This window comes from Musa acuminata, chromosome BXJ3-4 (assembly GCF_036884655.1).
Source record: "Musa acuminata AAA Group cultivar baxijiao chromosome BXJ3-4, Cavendish_Baxijiao_AAA, whole genome shotgun sequence".
Classification (NCBI taxonomy): Eukaryota; Viridiplantae; Streptophyta; class Magnoliopsida; order Zingiberales; family Musaceae; genus Musa; species Musa acuminata.
Window position 1 is genome coordinate 46,662,194 of NC_088352.1, and position 23,804 is coordinate 46,685,997.

A 23,804-nucleotide genomic window follows, 5' to 3' on the forward strand; every position below is an offset into this window, starting at 1 on the left:
CAAAAGATCCCGAAACTAGGATACCAATTTGTTAAAGCTAGCCCCAGGAAATTTACCAAAGGGTAATTTTGGCAACCCGACAAAGATAATAAAGCGAAAAGAATAAAAACGACAAGAACACCAGATTTACGTGGTTCGGTCAATTAACCTTGACCTACGTCCACGAACGAAAGAGGAGCAAATCACTATTATAAAAGAGACTATTACAAATGCCTTAGGAAAATGTTCATAGATCATAAAACATCCGAAAATACTAGATAAGAAAAACCTCAACTATAAGCTCAAACTATTGAACTGAGTATTGACTTAAATCCGATCTAAGTTTTTATTTATAGTTTCAATAAGAGATAATAAATTTGATTTTGTTGACGTAGGATTACGAGACTTACGAAACTAATATTAATGTTTCAATAAAGTGATGTAGACAGCTCATGATGAGAAGGCCATCGGTTGCAGCAATCATAATTGCTGATCGGTGGTAAAGCGTGCGTTAAGAACGACGCATAACGGCTCTCCCGTCGCAAATGGATATGGCCGATGAATCCGATCAGCGCCGTCCAAGTTCGGGGAAGGATCACGTATGTCTCGGCCGTTCGAAGCAGTCCCAGTCAATCCGGGCCGTTGACCTCGATGTCGTCGTCGTCGTGATGGTTGACGTGTATGGTGGAGTGGGCCGAGGTAGGTGACGCACTTGGTTACGCCTCTCCTACTGTGACGTGGATGGCTCCATTATTAATGCATGAGGTAAAGCTGATGTGCGTGTGCTAAGAAATCGTAATATAATATAAACCGACATAATACGTATCGTCTCTGTTTCTTCACAGGACTGCAAACGTAAAGCGTCTCTTCCTATTGGGTGTCGTATGAATCCTTATCTACACCATCAACATCGATACCACGACCGCAGCTCCCATCCAACCTCTGCGAGGAATCCCACGGCCACCGCGGAGAGCATAGCGATGAGCAGATGACGTCTCCGACTCGACGAGCTGGCTGAATCGGAAGTCTGGGTTTGACCCGTACAGGGCCTGCGCCCCCTCGACGTCGTCCGCCCGCAGCTCTACCTTCTTCATCCTCGAGCTCAGGCTGGGGTACATCACCGCCTCCTTCACCGCCGAGTGGCCGAGGCCGAGCACGTGCCCGATCTCGTGCGTCGCCACCGACTCCAGGTCCACGGCCACCTGTGACTCCTCCTTCCCCAAGTCCACCGCCCACCGCTCCGCCGCGTCCAGGTGCAGGTTGCCGCTTTCCGGCGAGAACGCGTGGGCCAGGATCCCCAGCACCCCGTCGAAGGGCTCGCCGTCGCCGTGGTCGCCGCTGTAAAACCCCACCTTGACGTCCGCCACTTCGTACTCCGCCGACTCCACGAACCGCACCGGGATCACCCTCGCCCAGCGGGCGAAGGATCGCCGGAGCGCAGCGGCGATGTTGGCGCGGCTGATGTAGTCGATGGTGTGCGCCGGCGATACGGCGTAAGTCAGCGTCAACGGCTTGGACCCGGTCCACCTGGGCCGACCGGTGAAGAACGTGAACCGCTCGATCGGTCCGGTTTGATTGGACCGATTCGCAATCGGGTCGGGGACGCCGCACCGGGGGGTCATGATCTGAGCGAGGGTGGTGCCGTCGAGCTTTCCGGTGATAGGGAGGCCGAGGTGGGCCTGGTAGCGGACGACGGCGGCCTCAAGCCGGGCGTCGAACGAGTCGGAGAGCTGCGTCGAGTATGGCTCGGGGAAGTAACCGAACCGGGCGAAGTACCGCTTCAGGCCGGACAGACCGTTGGCGTGGCTACCGCGTCCCAGGTCGAGGAAGCGGTGGAACGAACCCCACGTGTCGTTTCCAAGGCGGGGTTGGACAGCCATCGGGTGCTTCGCATGTTGGAGCGGAACGGCGAATGGTCTAGAGAAGGTAAAGGGGAAGAAGAGGAAGAGAGGGAGAAGAAGAGGAGGGAGAGAGGGCATGGGAAGGAGAGGAATTGGGATTGTCTCGAAGAAGATGAAGGGGATGAACGAATGGCTCAGATTTTATGGTTCCTTCGGTCGGTCAGCTCAAGTTTTGGAGTTGAGAACGGGGGATGGATGCCGTGCTGACTTGTCTTTGACTCTTCCACGCGCTGATGCATCATCGCCTATCGAAGCTTTTGTGGGTGCCTCTTTGCTGCTTTTACGATGTAACCACTGCCTGCGAGGAAGAAGACTGTTGGATTTGGTCATGTCTTTGGCTCCTGTTCGAGCGGATCTTTGGTATTCGTGGACCACTCACTCCCAAGTCTCTTCCAACCCACTATAAACTGTCTGCACACATATTCTATGATATCTTCTAATGGACTGGTCCCAGGAAGAACAAAACCGGAAGGTTTCTCGCCACCCTTTGAGTTGGTGTCCACTGCTGAGAAGAAAGTTATACGCTTTTCTTTCGTTGTCCACGATGCCTCCTCCTGGAACATACGGCCATGACACGAGACCTTATCAGGAAAGGAGGCATCAGATTCCCAAACGAAGGACGAAAACTCTAATCCATGAAGTTGCATGAAATTGCACTCTGAATAAGCAACATGATTCGACGTATATAAATTCATTGTTTAGTCGACACTTGAAATTAAGCAGTCCATCTCGCTTACAGATGTTAAGGTTGAGGACGGTAGTATGTCTTAGGAAGATCGATTAGTATCTTGTTCGGTACAGTAGGAAATGGTAAGGTCGATGCTTCCTTATGCGTCATTAGTTTACAAAGCTAAATTCCCAGGAAGGAGAACAGTGTCTTGATTTATTAGAAGAGAAGGGTACCTAAAACAACAGAGACGATCGAAGTGGCACTACTACTACTACTACTATTATTACTACTGCTTGTTCTAATTAATGCTGCTCCCGACCTCCTCGTGCCACCCGGTAAACCTCTGTTCGGGGGCTCGGAACTCGTCCAATTGCACCAGGAATGGCGCACCCGGCGGCGAGGTATCCTTGGACGAGGACATCGATGTGCCTGCCCCAGCAACACCGGTGCTGTAGCCGAGCCACAACCCTGTCTCCGCTGTGATGCGTGTCATCGGGAGAGGCGGCAGGTGCATCGTCACCGGTGAATCGTTCTCCGGCTTGCTGAACAAGATCGTTTCGCCCTTGGCAGTGTTGGCGCCGGCGGGCGTATCAGTGGATGCGTCGCTACTGTTGTTATTCTGAGTCTGGGTTGCGGTTTTCGCCGACAGGTCGTGGGACTTTCTCCGGCGACGGTTGTGATCGGCCAGCCTCTTCCGGCAGCTCCGTTTTCCCTGGTCGAACTCCATGAGGACATGAAACCTGCACCCACAAGCGCCGTCGTCACAGTGAATTCGAGCTTAAATCTCGATGAAATGATCGGTGGAGTGGATCCAAAACCTGCTGCATTGTTGGCAGAAACGCTGAGAAAGGCCGGCGACGATGACAATCGAAGCTTTCGAGTGGAACTCGCACACCTTGTGGCGGCGGTGGTAGTGCTTCGCGTGGGAGAGGTCGATCCCGCATCCCTCAGCCTGGCACCGAGCTGCGTGGGCCCGCCGCCGCCTGCAGACTCGCCCGACCACAATGCCAGCCTCCTCTGCGGGCGAGAAGTAGGTGCGCACTCCAAGGTTGAGCCCGATTCTTGCCGGCAATGGCTGGAATGGCATCCCATACCGCTCGTGGCACGTCGAAGAGGTGAGAGACGATGACGGGAAGAGCGCCGCAACCGTCAGAGGCTGTGGGTGTGGGAAGAACTCAGCGATGCCTCCACCGCCAAGGCCATGGCCGCTGAAGTGGTCGAACACCGGTGCATGTTGCTGCCCATTGTCACGGCCACCGTTCTCCTCGTCAAACAACAGCATGGCTGCCGCCGCAGCTGCCGGATTCCCCCACTCGTGATCCAACATCATCCTTACCTTGGGTCTACTCACTATTCACTCATCTACCATCGACCACTAAGGAGAAGAATCGAGTGACCAAATCGATTCCATAGAGCGAACGAATCACGCAGGCAAGAAGCAAAGAAGCAAATGAAACTTGGAGCTCTCTGTATGCCACACTCTCTGCACCGGAAGCATGTAAATTGCAGTATATATAAGTGCATCATTTACCACGTTCACTGGAGGAAGCAGAAAGTTACATTTCACGAACCTCGTTTAATGGCTGCAAGATTGGAGTAATGGGTGGAAGGAATCAGCCGCCGACGGCCCCTCTCCATCGGATACTTGCGCAGACACACTTGTACTGGCTTTCACAGCAAGGAAGCTCGTATGAAGTTTCATCCCGTCGTGTAGCCCGTGGCCACGCTCCTCCCTCTGTTTGGTGCCCGGCCATCTGATGTGCTGCTGCTCCCGAGTCTGGCGTACGGGATCACGGGACGGATGCGCCGGGGCTTGTCCTCATGCAGCCGATGACGCGATCGGGGGCACGTGTGGAGCGATGGCGACGCGATCGGCAGGGATGAAGACAGTGGAAGTGGAGGGACCGTATCAGTCACCGTGGATTTATCTTTTCATTGTGCCTTCGTCCGAACAAACCGATCATATCATGGTCTAGATATTGAAAGGGTTGTCTGTCCGCCGATACGCTTCAGTAACAGTAGCAAATCAGTACCCTACGCGTGTCCCGTATGTTTGGACACCTCCATGATATTTGTACCATACTCCATAAGAAGGTGCTAATCGAGGATTGATGGTGGTAACCTCAATTCTCTATCCTCGTCATTGCATTAAATATTCAAAATGATAATATTTTTTGATAAATATTAAAAATATTTACGTATATTATTTGACCATCAATGAGCTATGCGATCATGTGCTGAATTGGAAGAGTTATAGTTACGATGTAATGATGTTATCGAGCCAACATTATGTCGATATCCTTATCATAGGATCAAATGAGTAGCAACTCCACAAGATTTTGTTTAAGTTGTCTTTTATTCCCTAATTGTTGATTGAGTTGAAAATTTCTTCATCTGTTAAAAAAAACAAAGATTCATATTTGGGATGTGATTGTAGCTGTGAACCAGTTGGAATCAGTCCCATATTTTGTCCAATAATAAACCAAGCAGACGGAGCTAAACACCAAAGCAAAACAAGCAATTTAAGATAAGGAACAATGTACATTTAGTAAGATTTGATACTGTTCTTGAAGTAGCTCATAGCTTTCTTTCATCACCGATATCATCCAAAAGATATATTACATCCATTAGGGTTTTCCATCATGTCACTGGCGATGACATAGCGAAACCTCGTATCGTAAGGCAACCACTCGATGATCTGCGACGCCTTCCTCTTGCCGCTGGAAGCCACGCACCTGTGGATCGCCTCGTTCATCTTCCTGTCGACCACTGCTTCATGCATCCATGCGAGAAGCTTCTCACAGCCGATGCTAGTTTCCTTGGCGTATCTTTCGAGGACCCTGGGGAGGAAAACCCTGCTCGACTTCTTGACCATGACATGGGCCTGAAGGAATTCCTGCTTCGCCTTCTCCAGCTCCTCAATGACATGCTTTGCGGTGTAGACGCGGAGCTGCAGGTGGATATCATACGTACTGCAAGGAGAGAGAGAGAGAGAGAGAGAGAGAGAGAGAGACCGTACTGTGAAGGGGGAGGTGGATATGGTACGTACCATGGGATCCGAGAAAGCTCCGATGCAGAGGGCAAAGAAAACAAGTGGCTGACAGCTTGGAAGACCGACCTTGGAATCGATGAGCTGCTTCTCTTCCCCGTGTTTCTTCCTCATGGCGGTCGACAGGATCGTCTCTAACCACTGTAACCATAACACCAGAAATAGGTGTGGATGAAGGAAGCTTCAACATCTTGGAATAACAAATAGGATCGGCTGCATACATGAGTTCTATTAACAATAAAGTTCCTATTATCTCACTGATCATAATAATTATAAATATTTTTTAATAATTATATTATATTTTTTTTTAATATAAAAAATATATCCGATGATCACATGAAACTCATATCGTCTTCATCATATATTAGTATTAGTGAAACCTATATATAGTGCAAAGTAATAACTCTAATAAGAATCAAGCAGATCAACTTAAAAAGACATGATGATAGGAGTTGAGATCATACACGACCCATTCGAGATGTCCGACAACACAGTAGGGAGTACTCAATGCAGTTTGCAGTGATGATTTGGCCTCCAATGGTATAAGCAGCCTGCAAAATGTCAAATATACCATTATCTTGATATGAATTGACGAAAAGAAAAATCAAAAGAATAGTTTATATTTCATTTGAAGACAGCATAAGAAAAAGAAAATTATCTATGAACACAACTTTGGTCATATCACATTTATATTTCTCATATTGAATTTTGCCTTCTCACATTTATATTTTTCAAATTCACTTATAATAATAGTTATCATTCAAATATTCAGATGACTCATTAATAATATTTATGTGAGAGAAAATACTCAACACCTATACGTTAGAAAGAGGTTAACGATAGAAAACTATCTGTATATTATTGAGATAATTCAAGTTATAAGAAAGAAATTAAAGACTGTTCAGAGTCGTCGATATTGAGTCTAGTCTCAGATATCTCTCGTTCTAAAAGTATGATAAGATTTGAAAATAAAGAAAAATTAAAATTTTTTTTTTTTTTTTCGTTTGAACATCCTTTTATCTATCCAAATTCTAATATAATATTTATATATCAATCCAAACTTTTAGAATATGTATCAGTACCTTGTTAAACAAAGAAATCCTTCTCAGAGAACTACTTGGAATCCCATACACCAGATAAGCCTGCAAAGAGATGGCATCCCCAGTTAGTTCCTGTTAGATCAGTACGAGGCAAGTTCCTATTATCACTCCTCAGTAGTCTGCAGGACTTACATGCATTATGAGAGCATTGTAGACATTGATCCAAAACGCCAACTTCGCTCTGGTCTCCAACACACTCACATCCACTCTCTCCAGCTGTTCCACCAAGAACCTGAATCAAACCCGGGAATGTGTTAGGGAGATTGCTGAGAGTCATGCATTCATGACGATCTTAGTGCAAACCTGTAGTTGCTTGTTGCATAAGACGCCGGTGGGCATCGCTTGTCGATGGAGAGCGAAGGTACTTCGACTGTGGATCTGCTGAGCCATTCCTGCTCCTCTGCAGTCCCTCTTGTAGATGATCTTGGCAAGAACGGAGAACGAGGTTTACCGGGCTTTTCGGATGAGTCACAGCGGATCAAACAGTATATAGAAGCCATGCATCTGACCATTTCTTCAGAGATTCTGCAGGGGCACTGGTAGAGATGATCTTTCAGAGTACGAGCGAAGTGACTTCTTCCGGAAGTGGATAACTTCTCCTGGGAAACAAATGATGCATTAGCATCTGAATGCTAAAGAATTGGATCATAACATGACTGGAAATTTGGAACGGAGGAGATCAAAGAAGAAGAAGAAAAGAGATGGCTTCAGATCATGTATCGAGATCTGAATGTCCTGACTTCGGGATGATCTAAACTAAGTAAATGATCTCTTTACATAGGCAAGGCTGAGTGCATTGGCTGTCGTCTAAATTGCTCTTTCATCAGCAACAAATAGATTCGTAAGTCCTAAAAGTGAGATAAGGTTATTTGGTGATTGTTTGTACCTTCATAGGATCTTCAAAGTTTCTTCTGGCATAGAGTTTCATGTCTTCTCTGGCCAATGGTTCATGTCCAACCTTGGGCTTGAGCAGAACGTCACTCCGCCGGGACTCTTTGATCGAAGCCAGCACTTGAAAAGGTTGCAACCGAAACTTCTTGGAGGAGCAGAAGGAACTTGATATTATGCTGGGATGCTTCCGAGCTCCTCCGCTCTTGGAGTGTGCAGGGGAAGCCATGCCTGAACTGTGAGCCGATGTAGGCTGGCTAACACACTGATCGAAGATGCTTCTGTAGAGGGACAGAACATGTTGCTCTCGGTTTGATATCTCTTCTTCGAGCAGCTCGATCTCTGCGATCAGTTCCTTAGTCTAAAGCAAAAACATGTGCGAGGGATCAGAGAGAAGGGTAGAAGAAACTCCCAAAACTGGGAGTCATAACATGCATTACTCACTGGGAACAAGAAACACATAATTGGTGATACATAATCCACCATGAACGGCTTTCCATGTTTTAGATTGTACACTCTGTAATCATCCACTTCAGTTCTCTCTTATCCAACAACAACAAAATGTCCCCTATTTGAGATTTCTCTTTATGAGTTGGGCTGAGTAATACAAACTCAAAGTTGAGTTCTAGCTAATCTTCTCAGAGGAGCCATGCAGACAATTAGATGGATGCAAAACTAGTCTTATGACATCTTTCACATAGTAGTTGCATGAACATGGAAAACTTATATGGTGTAGCCTTAGATCTGCTTTTCTACAATCTAATAAATCCATTTACTGAATCCTCATCACACCTGAGCTGAGAAATGCCTGTGTCCAGGTGACAAAGTACTAGAAGCTCGGCCGATTGCCTTCTCCAGCAGAAAGCGAGTTGATTTCTCTTGATGCAAATGCATCTGAAGTTGTTTGATCTGCCAAAATACAGAAATCCATCAATTGCTTACCCTCTAACTATGCAAAAATATTAATCTCAATTAAAAAGCCAATGTACATTAACATGAACTGTAGAGCAGAAGGCAAGAAAGCAAAGAATGAAGTCATTACATCATCTTCCAAGGAGGCTCTACTGCTTAGTGCAGCATTCCTGGAATTGTCACTTGAATTCTGATGATGAGAACCTTGGCTTCCATGAGACTTCATCATGTTCAAAACATTCTGTGTACCCTGGAAACACTCAAACTGATAAGGTAATAACTCAGCTTTATAAGCATCTTCATTCAATCTTTCTTTGAAGAAAGTGATTACATCTAGCTCATGAATAATTTTCCTTAAAAGATACCTGGCATTCTGCCATGCAGTTTGATTTTCCATGTTTGGTGGGATCCAGATTTCTATCAGAGGCACTGAAAGAAAAATAATCATTTTATGAAATGTTAGTTCTGGACAGAACATGGATAATTACACAAACCAAACTTACCTAAGATCTCTGAGAAATCAGGGCTGACAAATTCATTCCTCAAACAAATTGATCTCGAGGTCCATTATCTTTCAAGAACATCATAATGCTTTTAGATTGAAGTTATCTTGAAGTGTCTAGAGCTCAAGAAAGGAGAAGTATGACTGTATGACATCACTAAATCAATGATACAAAATATGCTACTATAAACTATGTTAGTTACCTAGAGCTTAGATTTTCTTTTTTTTTCTACTTATATTTAATAAGGTTTGTTGTTAAGAGTAATATATAGCATGTAAATTCTTATTTGAAAGTACAATTTTAGATTAACAAATGGGGAATTTTTAAGCCTAAAGGTGAAGCTACAAGGTTATGATATAATACAAATAGAGAAGGTGACTTTTATGTAGTGTTGAGAGTTAAACCAACATCATGTGCCATTGTTTTGTTGCTTAGGAACTCACAAGAGAAAGCAATATATTGTTGCCAAAAAGATCTTCCAATGCCCCCATTCAGCAGCTTTATTGCCATAAATCTCAAGGCAACTTATTTAACAAGCATTAGGAATATTCATATTAGAAGCTAAGAAGTACAAGGACAAATGAGTGTCACATTTATACTGAGGTCTCCATGTCAAACTTCAGACATCATTCAGAGACTCATGTTACCAAATTATCATGTGGTCATTAAATTTGAGGTACTGAAAGTGGGAAGCCAAAGAGAACCACTTGGATACTTTTTGCTGCAACTCTCTACCCTATAAATCACCAAATTAGAAAGACCTTAATATTAGGCTGCATGAGAGGACAGTAAAACCAGGAACTGTGCTTCTTGTCAAAGCATGTACTAATCTGAACATGTTTTTAGGCTATCATGCCTAATATTTCTTGAAGAAATCTAACCAAAGATTTCTTCCCTCAAAGAAGAAAAAGATAGGGAGATTATTCATGAAAATATGAAAGAGAAAAAGGGAAAGAAATCCATCAAACTCCCCTTGAAAAACTACCTCTTAGAGCGCCTGTGGTGGGAAGTAGAGGCAGAAGACAGCTTAGAGACAGAAGCCACGCATCCCTCGTTCTTCACATCCATGGCGACAGCTTCTGTACCTCAAATCATTCCTCCCACAACTTCAACCTCCCTCTTCTCCGTATCCTCCTCTCAGATATTGGAAGAGAGGCATTCAAGACCAGAAGCAGCAGCAGCGATGAGCGAAGCCGACGGTCTAACACATTCTTACCGAGTTCTCAACAGGAATAGCAGACACGGGTCCTCCTCGACATGGCATCAGCCTACCAACTAGAAATCGACCATTAAGGAGTTTGTCCTCTTGTCGTTCCTCTTCAATGTGGGCTTGCTGTTAGATGCGTTGGCCAGAGAGAGAGAGAGAGAGAGAGAGAGAGAGTGTATACACAACGAATGGAGCTTGTGGTTATGAGGACGACTTGGATGACCACAGTGGAAGGAAGAGAGAGAGAGAGATCACAGTAGGATTGGCGGAAGGACTGAGTGCTGCAGGGAAAGAGGGGGCCAGGGGGCGTTGGAGGAGTAATGAGGAGAGTAAATGTCACTGTTCTCTTCCCCTGTGCTCTTCTGGTGCTGCGTCCCGTCGCTTTTACTATGTAATGGAGGAGCAGGAAGCGTGGTCGCCATGACCGCGAGGGAAACCGCGACAGGGACGACCGTGGGGGCTTTGAATTCTCCCAGGTGGATTGACCATCTTCCCATATACGTGCAGTGCAACAGGACCACTCCTTTCAACATTGACAACTATATTTGAAGTCATAATATAACCAAATTAATTGGAAAACAATATTACTTGAGAGGTAAAAAAATTTAAGTAGAAATTTCCTTAAATTTTAATATTTTGTAAGGATGATTTCCCTAAAAAATTTTACTTTTTTGAGTTTTTTTTTTCCGCAAGTATCTCGTTCTTCCATTTTTCTATTGGATGTTCATTTTATTTTAAACATATCTTGTGACTTTATTTTATCGTTGGATGTTCATTTTGTTCTAAATGTCTCTACGACTCATGTCTCTTTATCCTTTCACCGTAGTAATGACAAACAATAGCATAATTCAAATGATGCTGGTGCAATTAAAGCAAAGAAGCTTTTGTTGAGATGGAAGCGATAGAGTCTCGCAAAGAGGATAGAAGCAATGAGACTAAAGTAGAGGGGCAAAAGCAATGGAGCCTTGTGGAAGCGAAGCTGCTCCGAGGTGATTGATAATGTATATTCGAATATAGAGATAGTAATGACAAGAGATATTTAGTATATTAGAGGGAAAAATAATATTCCAAATGAGAAAACAAAAAAATTGAAACACTTTTCAAAAAATCTCAAAAAAAGTTTTTTTTAATAAAATTGATCCATTTAGTTATATTTTGAATGAGGAATAATATGAAAAGATATAATCTTAGGTTTATGAGAGAGATGCGAATGATTTTCTCATTTGGTATTTATTTTTTTACTCTAAATATTCCTCTCATATATCTTTCTTCCATCATTGTGGCGGTGATCACAACAATAAGTATGCAATTAAAGTGATGAAGTATCCAACAAGGTGGAAGCAAAGATATGATAAAGAGGACGGAGATGACGAAATTAAAGTAGAGAGGTAGAAGCGATAATGCATCACAGAAACAGTGAGATTATTCCGAGATGATCAACCATGTCCATCCAAATAAAGAGACAGTGACAACAAGAAACATTTACTGTATTAGAGAAAAAAAAATACCAAATAAGAAAATAAAAAATTAAATTACTTTTTAAAATTTCATATATATATATATATTAAAAACCATCCGTTTAGTATGTTTTGATAGAAGAAGAATATGAGAAGATCAATCTTAGTTTCATCATAGATATGCGAACAAGAAAGCTATGCACGCACATTTATGGATGGCTTTACCTGAAGAGATGTGTGTTGTTTCACCTACAATGGCTGAAAACCTAGCAATAGGTTTGCTTCCAAACAACGAAAAGCCATTAATCTACTTATACGTATGTCTATCGTTGCCCTCTTTCATATGTTGCTTAGAAGATTTCAATTGGATGCTTAGCACTCACTCAACGCTTAAAAGGAAGCACGTCGGATTTTGCTATAATTCACCTAATTAAGCTTTGTCATTAATCGGAATAAGGATTGTAATCAACCGATAGGGCGGGGTTCATTCTTCTATCTCCCTCGAGTCACCAACCAGGAAAATGAAGCGTTTAATTGCACCCTGGCGTAGGGACCCCAACAATCAACCGTGGGCCCAACGTTGTCAACCGGTGACAAGCCGAACTTATTTGTTCGGTGACGTGGTCGAGACGCAGGATCAGTATGAGCAACTATTGTCATCAGCACACCACGTCAGAAAGCTCTTGCTCACGTGTTCTCCCTATCCAATATCATTATAATGCACTCAGTATTGATTATTAGATAATTATCTACAAATTAACGTATTAATAACCGTAGAACATTTAATTATCGAATTATTAAGACATGATTACCCCCCCGCAAGTCTTAAGAACACATTGCTGTGTGAAGCCCGCATCTGAGGCACCAAACTGTGGTCGGTGCGATGGGAGAATCGACACCGTCCATTTCGCGTCGGAAACAGAGAGGATCGTGATGGGCCGTCATGATATTTAACGGGGTTAGAGGTAAACAATGGATCAGTCGTCCACGTCACCGTCAAGTCAAACCCCACCTGCGCACGTTATAACGTCCGTTTTGCCGGGCCGACCTTTCTGGGTTGTATTGGTTTCGTTCGTCTCGTTCTCTCCCTCTCCCAACTACTCGTCCTCCGCGCTCTCCTCCTTCAATCCGCCTTTCTCTCCTCTTTTGGTGTTTTGGTTTGATCGCGATCCCGGGGATCGGTTTTGTTATGGTCGCGTGAGTTGCGCCGAGAGATGGGAGACGTCGGAGGAGGAGTTTGTACGGGGGAGAGCGTCGGTGGCGGGACCGACGTCTGGAGCTCGTCCGGCCCCGCAGCCGCGGATCACCTCGTCGTGATGGTCCACGGCATCCTCGGGAGGTGGCGGTCCTCTCTTAATTCCGCTTGGATCGTTCTCGTTTTGTCGTTTGTTCTTGGAATTGGATTTCTGAGCTGCGGTCTCTATTTGGATTTGGAATGGAATCGAATGTTCCGAGAGGAATTCGTGGAAAAGTTTTGTGTTTCGGGTAATGGTTTTCCTGGGCGTGTGGATGCTGACTTGCTCTCTTCTTTTTTCTCTTTCAGAATTGTGCTGCCGTGATTCTTGTTGTGAATTGGCCTGAAATCCTTTTCCTCATATTGTTTTTTTCTTCCTTTCTGATCCTTTTATAATTTTAGACAGTATTGAGGTTGATTTTTTTTCTCTCTTCTACCTCATGTCTTCGGTTAAGATGTTCTGAATTATTTTATTAGAAAAATTGGAACTTTCGTAATTGTAGTACAAGGAATTGTAGTAACTTGACCAACAAAGTGAATGAAATTTAGAGGCAAGACTTTAGCTTGATATGGTAGAGCTTGAGAGAAGGGTGATTAGTGCTGTTAAGTTTAGGGATTGGAGATTCATCTCCTATATGTTTAATTTTCCTTTCTTTGCACAACTCACTATCGTCTCTGCATGTAAAGGAGGATTAAAAGATGTTTTGTTCTATAATTCTGGAGAGAAACAATAAAATAAGAAATAACTAGTTTCATCTGCACTCTTGCTTATTGGAGAAACATCATCTACGACCATGTCTTAAAAAATATATAGTTTTATGTTAATTAAAGTAATAATTGGTCAGAATTTTCAACTGAAGTATTTATTGCATTTGTAGCCATCCCTATCTGGATTTTTATTTAATTATTTAATCTGTTATATAGCATGTTTGGTTCTATATTAAGCAATGGTATTCAACTAATGGTTGCAGCACTGCTGACTGGAAGTTTGCAGCTGACGAGTTTGTTAAAATGCTTCCAGATAAAGTGATAGTTCATTGTAAGTGCAGCATTGGCAATTTTTTGTAGGCTCCTGAGTTTGTTTAGTTATTCTGCTGTTTTTAAAAGTAATGTCAGCTATTTGCTAGTGATGGTGGATCCACTTTCATTCATTTCTTGAGATTGTAGTTTCTGTGACATGGGGTCAAAAGTGTGATATTTTGTTTCAACATTTTTTATATTGTTACATAATGTGCTGTAGAAAATTTTTTGGTAATAAAAATTTTCTATGATTGGGACTTATGGCTTTGTTGGTGTTAAATAAAATTTTCCAGTCGTAGTTTGAGAAGAAAATGAGCTGTTAAAATTAGAGTTATTTCCTGTCCTTTGCGATTGATCCAGGTTTTGTCTCTGCATGAATGAGCAGTGGCCCAGACAGAATCTTACTTGACTCCGTCTTCACGGTGATGAATGTCCTCAAGCTGAATTCTTGGCTAGATTTCTAGATAATCAATGGGTTTTATTCCAACAATCATCATGTAATAAATGTGAAATTCTTGGTTAATGAAGGCTATGAAGCTATTCTATTCTCATAGATGAACATACTTTTTTAGACGATAATCATTTTAACCTACTGATTGGATTATGATATCCAGTCTAAATTACTCAAAGCATGTTCCAACTTAAAAATTGGAGCTAGTGTAACTTTCGTTTTAAACATTCTTTGTGAAAAATCTGGGCCTTTGGTAGAACTTCTCTTCCATATCTTTTTCATGAGCTCATAATTCATATCTAAAGGTTGTTTAATAATTCTGTGTAGACAACCTTTTGTTTTTGTGGATGCCTCGTCCCATAGATGTAGTGAACCACATAATAGCTTTAAATTCTGATCTTTATCACACTGTATACACATTAAAAATCTTAATTGTTTAATTATTAAAGCCAATATTAATGTAATACCTTGCCCTTAGTGTTGAATGTTAGACCAGTTGCTTTAATAGGCAATTATTCACTTTACCTGCAAGAGTAGTAAAGCTTTAGCAGTACTAATTAAAAGATACTTGAAAACAGGAATGCTGTGTGTTGGACTGCCATTAAAAAATAATGACAGAAAATTATGCATTGCAGATGATTTTGAGAGAATGGACATTTGTATTTCTTGTGTGTATAGTTGACGTCTGTGACTCTGGTATACATTAGATTGCGCAAAACTACCTGACAAAACAATATGGTTTCTCTTTTAGTTTTGGCATTAACTTCGTTCTGTTCGAGTATGCTGTTACTATTCATATGAATTATGCTCTGTTAAAGTTTATGTTGTTTGTGTGATATCCTCCAGGCCATTTATATACTTTTTTTTCCCGTAGGTAGTGAAAGAAACATGTATGGACTAACATTAGATGGTGTTGATGTTATGGGTGAACGATTAGCAGAAGAGGTTAGTATGACTCTTAAGAAAACATGAACATCTGATTTTCTGATATCCTTATTCGTTATTTAGTCCTTTGACACAACCTACTTAAATAGGTAACTGAGGTGATCAACAAATGGCCAGATCTTCGAAGGATTTCTTTTATTGCACACTCAGTTGGAGGATTAGTTGCAAGATATGCAATTGGTAGATTATACATACCTCCCGAAAGAAAATCCCTGGAGGATCCCCTGGATACTGTCTGTGATGACAGTAAAAGAGGTACTATCTGCGGTTTGCAAGCAATGAATTTCATCACAGTAGCTACACCTCATCTTGGATCTAGGGGAAACAAACAGGTAATCTTTCATATGTTTTACCTATATTATGCAAGTCTTTAACTTTCATATGCTTGTAAAAATTAGCTGGATAGAGATTGTATTGGAATTTAACTGAAATGTGGCATCACAAGAGATGGTGAGGCTCAGCAGCAGATTAGACAAAACAGGTTGATTGTCAATATGGTATGGATATTTTCCTCGTGTGAAAAATGCAAGCATTGGAAGTTTTGCAAATGTTCAAGTGAAAATAGGGGGAAGGAATTAAGTCCTTTTATTGTATCTAAATCCCATTAGTTTTCTCTTAGGTGCACAAGGATTTGATTTCTTTGGAGAAACCATGGTCTGATATCAGTTTTGACGAATCGGTGTCATACTGGTATTACTGGTGATTATCAACTTGTACTGCATGGTATTATTAAGTAAAATAATAAATAATGTTTTGCTAGTGTCAATATGTATGTTTGGATACCGGTACATAGTTGGACTGATATGGTCAAGATTTGAAATCTTGCTTTAGATGTAGAACTTCATTCAGTATCCGTCTGCTATTTTGATTGACCTTTTGTATTTAAGAGTGCAACTTTTACGTTTATAGGAATAACTCTCCATTTCTTCCAACAAATTTAATTGTTACTTGGCTGCAGAACTTCCATGCTTTAACAGTTTGCTTACTTGTGTCTTCTGAGTGAATTTCTAAACTTGTCTTTCATCGCTCACAATAGGTGATCATTGTGTCCACTTTTAGGTGGCTTCATGTTGTAATGCAAATGTTTTTACTTTGAACGTTTTCCTCCAAGTTTTCTCTTTGACCTAATGTATTTTGCTGGCTTTAGTAGATGTTAGATGTTATGCCATATGTTATTTTCATGTATCAGAAGTTGTGTTTCATGGTGGACGTCATATGTATGATATTATATGCTTTGTTTTATCACTGTATTCTAGTTTTTTACATGGGGATTATTCACAGGTCCCATTTCTTTTAGGCGTCACTGCTATTGAAAAAGTTGCATCTTGTGTTATTCACTGGATTTTTAGAAGAACTGGCAAGCATCTTTTTCTAACAGATAATGATGAAGGAAAGCCCCCATTGTTGCAACGAATGGTGGATGATTGTGATGATCTTCATTTTATGTATTTCCATCTGTCCTTGCTTTAGTTGAATTCATCAATTATGAGATGCTATTTCTGGGTAGCATGACCAGATCATAAAAAAAAATGAATCCAGGTCTGCTCTGCAAGCATTCAAACGCCGAGTGGCTTATTCCAACGTTGGCTATGATCGTATCCTTTTCCTGAAATTTCTTGGTTTTGATTTTATCATTCCCACGCCTATAATTTTGGAGACATTTAATTAGTTGTCAAGTTGTTTTCCAAACTAAATGACATCAAAGACATAGTTGGCTGGAGGACATCATGCATAAGACGCACTTCTGAGCTGCCTAAGGTAATGGTGTTCTGTTTACAGTTTCAATAATTTACTTATTTGTTGTTGGGTATGGTTAGATTGGTATTGAGCTTTCATATATTTTGCCCTCCAGTGGGAGGATTCTTTGAGTGAGAGATACCCACATATTGTATATGAAGAATACTCAGCAGGAAGCAGAAATGATAAGTGCGCTAGTGACTCACTTATGAATGATGACTGTGATGTGTTAGAAGGTACATATCATTCTTCCCAGTAGTTTCAGAGTAAAGTGAAATTAATTGCAATTCTCATTATGGACTGTTCTTTTTGTCTGCGGTCTTTCATTCCTGTCGATGAGGTTGTTCAATCTTTTTCTTGAATTCCTGTGTTTACTATAATGATCTGTGTGGTGATACAACTTCCTGGTGAATCCATTTCCAGTTTATATGTGTACATTTTGTCTTGAAACTCATAGCCGTTTCAGTCCTTATTTCTTCAATGTCAAATGATGCTTTACGTAGAATCTGTAGTGAGAAAAGCTTTAGAAACAAGAGGTAGTCATTGGATAAAGTGTCGAAAGGATGCAGTGCAGTAATTCAGTGTATTTGCAATGTTTAAACGTGCTGCTAAACTTTATGTTAGATGTGTAATATATTGATCAAATCATGAGCTGTACATGAAGTAATGGTTTTTAATTGAAAATGCAATCTAGAAGGAAAAGAAAAGTAGGCGTAAAGTGGTTGAATGCAGCAAAGTTGCTGACATCATATGTCACCTAAAAAGTGCTCCAATTTCAGTGTGAAAAAAAGTGCATATGTGGTGCAAATTCTTGGCAAACTAGTCTTGTGTTCTTTTCATGGATCGGTAGAACTATCGCAAAGATCAAGTGGTCTCCGGCACACTGGTATATTGCCAGTTGAGGACCATAATATCAAACTCTGTTCAGTAGTTGCGGTGTTATGCATGCATAATTGCTTGTGTTGAGTTTAAATTAAGCAACAGTATTAAGCATTGAGAACAAGTTAATATAACCTGTTTCCGGTTGAACTATTATTTTACACCTTGAATCTGTTGTGCAGAGAAGCTGGTGACAGGCCTCACTCGTTTGTCTTGGGAGAGGGTGGATGTTAGTTTCCACAACATCAGCATCCAGAGGTTTGCTGCACACAGTGTGATTCAGGTCAACTTTGCCACGACTTCTCCCTCCTTTTATTGATCGTCCTCCTTTCTTCGGACATTCTTTAGCTCTTTAGCACTTGTAATTGATCTTGTTATTCTTCTCCATGCCTGTTGGATATCTGTCAGGTTAAGGATCCCTTCATGCATTCAGAAGGTGCAGATGTTATACAACATATGATCGATCACTTTCTTTGAAAGAGCTAAAGAAATTTTTGGCCGTGCCGGACACCCATCACTCATCGGGTATCGATAAAGAGCTCCTGAATTCTCGATACAAAACTGGCTAACGAGATTAATATAGTTATATCAATCAGCCTAGAAGCTTTTCTTATCTTAATCCTGTAGTTCTCAGATCTCTTACTGTCAGCATTGGCAACTGTATAATAATAACATTTAAAGTTTCAAAACATTACGAGATTCAATATATTTATCCCTTATATTTGTCTTGTCATAATAATTCTCCTCATTCAACCTGACTACGAATGATCCTTTTATGTGGAGGGGAGTCGAATTCCTTTGACCTGTATTGCATAGATCATGACCAAGACACGAACCACAAACCTTTTATGATCGACATTAATTACATCATGGTAACACAGGAGTAATATACAAAAAGCATCACAGCTCTCACTCTATGCAAGTGGATCATACAGCTAATCTACTAATGAACACACACACAGACACTGGGGTAGTGCTCAGCACAGGACATCCTTGAGTAGCTTGTACCTGCGGCCGGCCGGCTTTGAAGAAGACGTACTGCTGCCACTGGAGCCCCGGCTGTCGCTGTCGTCGACTCTGCCGCTTTGCTTAACCTTGTCGCCCTTGGCGTACGCAGTACGTCTACCAGCTGCTTCGGCACTGTCTCTCCCTTCCGACTTCTTCCAAGGCAATTCATACTTGTCCCCGATCCTGCCTTCACTCAGGCACCAATCGCATACCCCTGCAGACCCCGCCGGCAGTTCATGATAGAAGTTGGTGCAGTAGCTGTAGACAACGAAGTCCGAAGAAGTTAGATGTCTCCAACGTAACAGAGAGAGAGAGAGAGAGAGAGAGAGAGAGAGAGAGAGAGAGAGAGAGAGAGATGCTGATAATGTACGAGTGCTGGAAGCGAGAGCGGCATCGGGAGCATCGGAAGAGTTTGTCGGGGAAGCCGATGTCGCCGCACATGGAGCAGACAGCGTGGGTGCTCGCCATGGCTATGTGGAGTAGCCTGGTATGGCTTTCAGGAGGAGAAGAGGAAGAGGAGCTGCAGAGGGAGAAGGAAGAGAACAAGTCGCATTTAAGAGGCGGTACAAGGCACAGGAGAACACGGAAATGGGACAAAGAGTAAGCGTAATGGTATTTGTCATCGTTATCCGTATACATGCATGTGCATGTGAAACGTGACCGTGGCCAACAAGAATCCACTCGGACGGACTGACTCATCCCTGAAACTTTCGAGCCTCAGGGGTGATGTCACATCTCACGACAAAGGACCACGCGAAACCGCATTAAATCATGAATTATATGTTAGGAGTAATTTAATGATCTCAACGTGCACTATATTCGATACCGATTCAATTTCGAAGCGATTGAAATGTTGCTCCATCACTCGCCTCGTACCTCATGATCGAATGGCAGATAGAGATGGTCAAGGATTACGGAGAGGTAAAGGTCAGGAGTTGCAGAAGCCATTGGTCGCCATCAACCTCGCAGTATCAGAAGCAGAGCAACAACATGGGTTGCTGCAGCTGCGGCTACCAGAAGTTGCTGGGTATGGAAGGGGCACATGCGTGCCTGGAATTAGGAGGTAGGTGGGAGTCAGCCATGGGCTTTGGACTCCACCATTGAATGTACTCCAAGGGGGAGCGTCCACCGAAGGAGATGGTTCATACGAAGGTGCGTCGTTAGATAGACCCACCGAGTGTTTGTGGTTTTGCGTCTGTCGATGGCATCTCATCTCTTTACCTTTCCATGGTCGCATACGAGAAGGAATGGATGGCCATTACGGCCTTCCTTCCCCTCTCTGTGTCCTTCCTACTCGGCATCATCTGCACTTGGTTGGGATGCTGTTGGGGGTGGCAATAAATGGATTCTTAATGCCTTTCTTTGTCTCTCTAAAGTCAACAATTCGTGGTCCTTTTTTACTTGACTATCGTGTAACTTTCCAGTACTCATTGTCCCAAGAAACACCTCTCCTTTTTTCACCTTTAACTCGTCCTATACACAGAACTCAGTGATACAGAGAATTTACATAGTTGATCATAACTAGCTGTGAGATGATGTTGGAGTCGTGCAGGCATCACCACAAAGTTTGGCCCGTGAAGATCTATTATTATTGTTGTTGTTTGGACACCTCAAATAGTTATTTTGTTCTTGTTGTACTCCACCGATAAACAAAAAAATTATTTTTAGGAATATTTTCGTAACACACATTTATATACAGTCGATAATTCGGATGTTATTTTAAACCATAAAAATAAATTTCTATGCAAAATGTTCATATTTTGCTTATCAATCTCCTTTTTCCTGTTCTTCCACCTCACAGAAGCCTTTGGCAATGGCTCGCTAACATGTACGTAAATGCATCTTAAGCGAGCCACAGTTGATCGCTCGCTTGAACAGATGCCACACTTCGTTTGCTGTAGGTGTGCTTCATGACCATTCACATCAAGATCACAGCTTGTGCAGCTGCAGTATGTGACTGGCTAAGTGGCCACCATCACGATTCCTCTTCTTGCAAATGACATGCTTTAATGCAGTGCTGAGATCAAGGGATGAGAGTTTGGCAGTGATATACCTCCCGCTTGTGGAGCTTATGGTTCAGCTGCGTCGAGCGGTAAGCAAGCATAAAGATTCAAGCTTTAGGGCTTTCCGCAGTCATAGCGTGGGTTCCCATGGCGAACTGAACTCGGAGGGGCATTTGGTGTTTGCGCAACTGGGAAATCAGTCGCAGCTTCTCGGACATCGGCGGCGGCGGCCACGGCCATGGTGTTGAGAGTTCGGACAGCGAGGGACGGTTTCGGCGTCCAAGATGGAAACTTTATAAACGTACCAAGTAGGGTTCCGGCTCTGCTTCCGTCTCGAGGAATCGGGTTGGTATTCACGGGAACCGTCGGATGGGATCCAACGGAGGACGTGGCAACCATCGAAGAGTCACGAGTGAGGTATGTTCACTCGGGGGTCCTCGGAGACGCCCTAATTCGCAATTCAATTTTTATCTCGTTTTGGGTTCCTCCGTGTTTCGATGACCTCCATCTTCAGATCCGCGAGCCGCATTCCTCTCGTCTCTATCCGGTCGTTCGCGGTCCAATCAAAGACTGTCGCTTCTCCAATCCGCCGCTTGTCGTCGTTCTCTAGGTGAGAATCCTTTCCTATTAACAGCGGTTTTGTGATCGGAATTTGATCGAAATTTTCGATCATTTTGGTGAATTTTATTAATTTTTTTCTCTCCATAATATCATTTGATTTTGGCCACACTTGTTGATTTTCTTGTGAATTCTCAATCAAGGGTTCCTGTGGAACTGGGTTGCTGGGGTGGTTCTTTCTTCCCTTTGCACAGTGCGGTGGCGGCGGCAAAATTGACTTCGCAGCTGAGCTCGGCGTCTCGGAGCGCTCGGGCTCTTTCACAGGGTTTCGTCGGCCGCGCCTGTCCGGGACCCTAGTGATGTTGTTTCTCCCATCAGGTTATCTGTAAGTAAGTTTGTTTCTCTTTATCCCCTTCGAATTATCAAGAATCATGCTTCAAGTTCGCGATCAGTGACGAATTTCTCTTTTATGTATGAGTTCTGATGAAAACACTATCGATGATCGTTTGCTTGTTGAAGTTAGCATCTGTTTTCGCTGACATGTTGGTAATTTGTGTTCTCTTGGTTTGATACGGAAACTTGGAGAAAATTTTTATTTACGAAGATCATGTAGTAGAATATTACCTCCAAGAAAATAAATCCCAGCCCCCACACAACACAAGTAGCCTCCCAAGATCATCTTCGAGGAAACTTCCTAAGCTGAGCTGACTATTATTTTTAGTTAATCCATCCATCTTTCTCGAGGCAGATCCATCTACATGATGTTTCTATACCATGAGAAAGATGTGGATGATCAAGTTTAAAAATCCAGTTGACTTGTCATGATGTTCTCCTTTCAGCATTGCCGACAAGAAATATCCGTCCAATCATGTTTCTTTTCCTTGTTTGATTATGAAAAATTGCTGTAAATATCGGCTTAGGTAGTTAGGTTGTCTTCAGGAATTCTAGAAGTCTTAGGTGTGTTTCTAACAGCTTCATAAGATTGAAACTTGGCTCGTGAACTATAATCCTTGAATGACGATGTCAGAATGATGTGGTTCACATTCTAATGATGAAACTACAAATACGACGCACTGATCTTTGGATAACATGACATGATACCTTGATCCTTGAATTTGACCTTTAAACCAACTTAGTTACCACCATCTGGTATCTGGCAATGTGTTTGTAATGGAAGTGTCAAAAGTTAGATGTCATCCACGATACTTTGTTGCCACTTGTTCCATGATCCTTCCAGTGTTAGATGGAGGATCCTAAAATGCAAACAACAGTTGAATATCACTGATTCTGGAGCTGTTAACTTGCATTCGGTAGTCAAAAACCTTAGCAGACTAAACTCAGATAACTACAGAAGATTCCGGTTACGAAATTTACATCTGAAGTTCACTGAACAGCTATGAATTTCTGCAATTATTAATTTTGGTTTCATTGTTGATGAAGTGTTTACGGCTATTACTTTGTGAAATTTCACAGGATTTGTTCTCATATATGATATCAATAGTCAATTTAACTAAATAGCCAACCTATGTTAGAAAACAAGTACATATTCCTCGACAGAGAGAATGATGGTCTCCCACAAACATGCGAGGACCCCCCACACATGGGCTCCATCATCAGGTGCCCGAGAATTGACATCACCCTCAACAGTTTTCAGTGCTGATTGAGCTTAAATACCACAGTCCAACAGAGAGAATGATGGTCGAACATTTATTGATTTTCTATTTTAGAAGGCAAATGTTTAGATATTGCTATGCTTTCATGGTCCATTTTGAAAGGCAATCATCTCAAAACTTTCATCATTGCATCACAATTATGCAAAACAGCTCAATGATTGTTGAAATCGTGACTCTTCAGTTTTCAAGTACGCATCTGCTAGATGACCGATCAACGAAATAAAATATCATCTGATAGATTCACATGATTAAGATTATTTTCCTGGAGATCCATGTAAATTTCACTTGTGAGTTCACATGCGTATTCTCATGTAATGCACAGGTTGACTAGTTGTGGAGCAAGTGCTGACTGGTAGATGGCTTGATTTGATACATCAATGTGCCATATGATGTTTTGACTAGTTGGTTTCATTCTAAGCTGAAATCCCACTAATAATCTCGGTTGTCATGTGGTGCCCTCCATAATACCAGTCCCTCTGCATGTGGCAGATCAAACTAAATGTGCCAGAGATGGGTGTTGACAAAATACTATGTTTTGTGCCTCTCTCTTCTATTAACTTGTAGGGCAGCTATGGAGTAGAAAATAAAATTATCCTCTTCTTAAATTATTGTTTACATAAAAATTTATTT

The 23,804-nt window shown here is 42.2% G+C and overlaps 5 protein-coding genes and 1 long non-coding RNA gene across 11 annotated transcripts; 2 read left to right on the plus strand and 4 right to left on the minus strand.

Moving 5' to 3' along the window:
* Window positions 1-756: 756 nt before the first annotated feature.
* On the minus strand, window positions 757-2,343 carry LOC135635098 (metalloendoproteinase 4-MMP-like). Its single transcript, XM_065145949.1, has one exon. The coding sequence runs from the start codon at window positions 1,956-1,958 to the stop codon at window positions 876-878; it is 1,083 nt and encodes a 360-aa protein (XP_065002021.1). The 5' UTR covers window positions 1,959-2,343; the 3' UTR covers window positions 757-875.
* Window positions 2,344-2,643: 300 nt separating this feature from the next.
* On the minus strand, window positions 2,644-4,029 carry LOC135635099 (squamosa promoter-binding-like protein 10). The gene is made up of 2 exons (XM_065145950.1): window positions 3,369-4,029; window positions 2,644-3,290 (listed from the first exon to the last, which is right to left on the minus strand). The coding sequence occupies exons 1-2, from the start codon at window positions 3,878-3,880 to the stop codon at window positions 2,849-2,851; spliced, it is 954 nt and encodes a 317-aa protein (XP_065002022.1). The 5' UTR covers window positions 3,881-4,029; the 3' UTR covers window positions 2,644-2,848.
* A 1,018-nt stretch (window positions 4,030-5,047) lies between these two features.
* Window positions 5,048-10,222, minus strand: LOC103983366 (uncharacterized). Of its 4 annotated transcripts, none has more exons than XM_065146540.1 (11): window positions 9,988-10,222; window positions 8,865-8,928; window positions 8,630-8,749; window positions 8,380-8,496; window positions 7,586-7,948; window positions 7,003-7,298; window positions 6,832-6,931; window positions 6,682-6,741; window positions 6,064-6,150; window positions 5,600-5,740; window positions 5,048-5,500 (listed from the first exon to the last, which is right to left on the minus strand). In XM_065146540.1, the coding sequence occupies exons 1-11, from the start codon at window positions 10,068-10,070 to the stop codon at window positions 5,153-5,155; spliced, it is 1,779 nt and encodes a 592-aa protein (XP_065002612.1). In that variant the 5' UTR covers window positions 10,071-10,222; the 3' UTR covers window positions 5,048-5,152. The 4 variants fall into 4 exon arrangements, with proteins under 4 accessions (XP_065002612.1, XP_065002611.1, XP_065002610.1 ...); XM_065146539.1 differs by having other exon boundaries at window positions 8,630-8,764; XM_065146538.1 differs by having other exon boundaries at window positions 5,048-5,740.
* Window positions 10,223-12,718: 2,496 nt separating this feature from the next.
* LOC135635671 (lipid droplet phospholipase 1-like) lies at window positions 12,719-18,651 on the plus strand. Of its 2 annotated transcripts, none has more exons than XM_065146914.1 (10): window positions 12,719-13,005; window positions 13,872-13,939; window positions 15,246-15,316; window positions 15,406-15,648; window positions 16,598-16,761; window positions 16,856-16,911; window positions 17,022-17,074; window positions 17,169-17,289; window positions 18,115-18,215; window positions 18,341-18,651. In XM_065146914.1, the coding sequence occupies exons 1-10, from the start codon at window positions 12,881-12,883 to the stop codon at window positions 18,407-18,409; spliced, it is 1,071 nt and encodes a 356-aa protein (XP_065002986.1). In that variant the 5' UTR covers window positions 12,719-12,880; the 3' UTR covers window positions 18,410-18,651. The 2 variants fall into 2 exon arrangements, with proteins under 2 accessions (XP_065002986.1, XP_065002987.1); XM_065146915.1 differs by having other exon boundaries at window positions 12,934-13,005; window positions 15,250-15,316.
* A 101-nt stretch (window positions 18,652-18,752) lies between these two features.
* On the minus strand, window positions 18,753-21,360 carry LOC103982447 (protein PARALOG OF AIPP2). Its single transcript, XM_009399377.3, has 3 exons — window positions 20,994-21,360; window positions 19,311-19,460; window positions 18,753-19,198 (listed from the first exon to the last, which is right to left on the minus strand). The coding sequence occupies exons 2-3, from the start codon at window positions 19,406-19,408 to the stop codon at window positions 18,910-18,912; spliced, it is 387 nt and encodes a 128-aa protein (XP_009397652.2). The 5' UTR covers window positions 19,409-19,460; window positions 20,994-21,360; the 3' UTR covers window positions 18,753-18,909.
* Window positions 21,361-21,382: 22 nt separating this feature from the next.
* LOC103982446 (uncharacterized) lies at window positions 21,383-23,779 on the plus strand. 2 transcript variants are annotated; one of them, XR_010495699.1, is made up of 3 exons: window positions 21,383-21,553; window positions 21,705-21,890; window positions 23,497-23,779. It is a non-coding gene; the product is annotated as an uncharacterized LOC103982446 (long non-coding RNA). The 2 variants fall into 2 exon arrangements; XR_010495700.1 differs by having other exon boundaries at window positions 21,705-21,886.
* Window positions 23,780-23,804: the final 25 nt, after the last annotated feature.